Below are 2,732 nucleotides of genomic sequence, written 5' to 3'. Positions count from 1 at the left end.
AAAAAGTTATTATTTGCCATTGATTTAGGGAAAGCGATTCCTATAATTAAACGGTTAGGGATTTGCCTAAAGAGCGGCAGCCCCGTCCAAAGCAAACAAGCCGCCCGGGTCCAGCACGGCCGGCCCGAGCGGCAGGAGCGACCCAGCTGGCTGCGAGATCTTCCGGAAAGCAAACAGTCTAAATCTGGAGAGTAAACAGCCTGCCGAGGAGAAGCCGCGCGCCCCTCTCCTCTCCTCCCCCCTCCCCACCGGCCACGGCAAACAGCCTCGGATTTGTTTGCCGGGTGTCTACCGAAGGAGAGAGAAAAAATAACCCTCATCCTTTCCTCCCCCCCCCCCAAGCAATTGTGAACGGGGGGCTGAAACGATCCCCAGCATAGAGATCCTGACCATAGGCGCGGGGGGAGGGGGGGGCAAAGAGGGTCTACTATGAGTGACACTGTTCCCAACCTAAGTCTGCTTCGAAATGCTTTCTTTGACCGCCACCCCTCCAGAATTGTTGCAAAGGAGGGTGCGGGATGGTCCCTGGAACGTCCCTCTGGGGCCTTACTCCCTTAGGATCGCAATCTCAGCCCCCCCGGTATTAATGAGACTCGTCTATGGCAATGCTGGTGAACTTGGGGGAAGTTTCAAAAGAACTCCGAGGAAAAGCACACGTCCTAGGCCACACTTTTACAGTCTTTAGTATAAAAGAAGCAGACAGCGGGGGTGGGGCGATTGGGATCGGGATCTCGGTTGGAGGGGGGGACGCTTCCTCGCCTTGTTTTCCCGATAGAAATCGCCCCCGGGAGCTGTTCTTAGCGGGTGGGGGGGCAGGACCCAGGCAAGCTTGTGTTCTTGCTGGAGGAGGGGTTCTAGGAAGAATGCTATTGGGGGGCGGAGGAGAAGGGGTCCCCGAAGAATGGAATTCGGGGGCACAGTTGGGGAGACTCAAGGAACGTCGGCTGGAAGGCAAGCCCGAACTCCTCAGATCTCGGGAGCTAAGCAGGGCCTATCCTGGCAAGTGCTTGGATGGGAGACCTCCAAGGAATACCAGGGGCGGGAGGCAGAGGCAGACTACCAAGCCACTTCTCGGAGCATCCTCCATGTCCCAGTGCGAGTCGCCCATGGTCGCCATGACGTCCAGGCACAGCACGCATATGCGCACCCGCGAGCGCACCCCCACACACCCCCATATGCAAAAAATTACCTCCCCCCCAAAAAAAAAGGAACGTCGGCTGCAAAAGATGCTTCCAAGAGCAGCTGTCGCAGCAGCAAACATCGTTCCCCTCCCTCTTTTGGAGACGACACTTCCTACGACTTCCCACCTCCTAAAAACAAAAAACCAGAACGCGCTCCAGGAGACACGCACCGAGGCAGCCCACGACTTCAGTCTCCGGAAGCCTCTTTGAGCGGAACGCCCCCGTGGAGTCTCGCATGTGCCCCTTGCCTTGGGCGAGTCTCGCGGGGGGGATCAGCGGAGAACATTCGAAGCCCCCCCCCTCCCCTGGGGCGATCAGCAGCACCGGGGAGTTTCAGACACAGACTCACTATGTGTAATCCGCCTTGAGTCAAATGTTTGAGTCCTGTGGTACCCTTTAAGACCCATCATCTTCTAGAGATAACCGGTGGGGGAGGACCTCACTGGACTGGTCATTCAAAGTCCGGTCCCAACGCCTGTTTACTCAGCGCTGGGTGCTGCAGGGGCTTGCTTCCAAATCTACGAGCAGAGGTGATGCACAAGAGTTCAGTGTGCTATGGTCCTCCCACCAGTTCCCAATAGCCCTCTGCGGCTAGTTTTCATTTTATTCCGGAGCGGTTGGGAAAGGTTTACTGCGGGTTAATCAGGGGTAAAATCCAAAGTAATTGACCTATTGATATTCCGGGGAGCTGAATTTCCAGTCCTTATCGTGTATGCTCATTTAGTGCACATTTTTCAGAATGCAGAAATACTCTCCCCCCCCCCCCAATTCCCGTCGAATCTGTTCCGTGTGTCTTTATTATGCCCATTTTTCAGACCGAAGGACTGAGGAGGAGACTTTGAGGGCCCTCCCAGGCTGAATCAAGAGAGGAGGGGAAGTCTCCCTCCCTCCTGCGCGGGGCCCGCGGGGTGTGTGACGCCTGAGGCGGTTTTAAACTCATTCGGGAGCCCCCTTGACAGACCTTCAAACGAGGGACGACACTCCTTGTCAGGGAAATGGGTGGCTTTACTGAAAGGGCCAGAGCATGCCCTCTCCCCAGAGCCCAGAGGAACGCCAGCCTCTTCTTGTCTCAAAACAGGGTGCCGAGGGGGTGGGTGCCTGGGGTCCCACCAGCAACCCCCCCCTCTCTAGAATCCTTTCTGCTCCTCCTCCGGACTATTTACCTCGCTCTGTGCATTGCCAAAGTCTCTTCCCCCACAGCCCCCCTCCCCTTCCCAACCCCAAAGACAATGGGGCCGCTGGATATTCCCTCGGCAAGGCAGTTTGAATGGAACTTTTTTTGAGAGAGGGGGGGGGGAGAGAGAGCGAGAGAGAGAGAGGACGACGACCAAGCCGTGGCGGCAGCGGCAGCAGCCGAGCGCTTTGTTGTGCTAAACTCGTTGGACGAGTTAGGGTGTCGCTGGCTGCTCCTGATTGCTCTGGCCAATGGAACCCGATCCACCCCGCTGTGCGTAAGAGCGCAATTAAGGATTTAACCAAGCCTCTCCGCTCCCTGCGAGCAGTCTGCCAGAGCCAGCCCCAGAGAGCTCGCCGCCGCCGCCGCCGCCTCCC

General features: G+C 57.1%; 1 protein-coding gene across 1 annotated transcript in view; it reads left to right on the top strand.

Annotated features, from left to right (window-relative positions):
- Positions 1–429: 429 nt before the first annotated feature.
- DLX5 (distal-less homeobox 5) overlaps positions 430–2,732 on the top strand; it is a 6,149-nt gene continuing 3,846 nt past the window's right edge. The window contains exon 1 of the mRNA XM_015410936.1: positions 430–511. Within this exon, the coding sequence (XP_015266422.1) occupies positions 430–511 (82 nt within the window). The remainder of the gene's footprint in view (positions 512–2,732) is intronic.

The sequence above is a fragment of the Gekko japonicus genome, unplaced genomic scaffold (assembly GCF_001447785.1).
Source record: "Gekko japonicus isolate JY-2015 unplaced genomic scaffold, Gekko_japonicus_V1.1 scaffold231, whole genome shotgun sequence".
NCBI classification, from domain to species: Eukaryota; Metazoa; Chordata; class Lepidosauria; order Squamata; family Gekkonidae; genus Gekko; species Gekko japonicus.
This window is presented reverse-complemented; position numbering and strand designations above follow the sequence as displayed.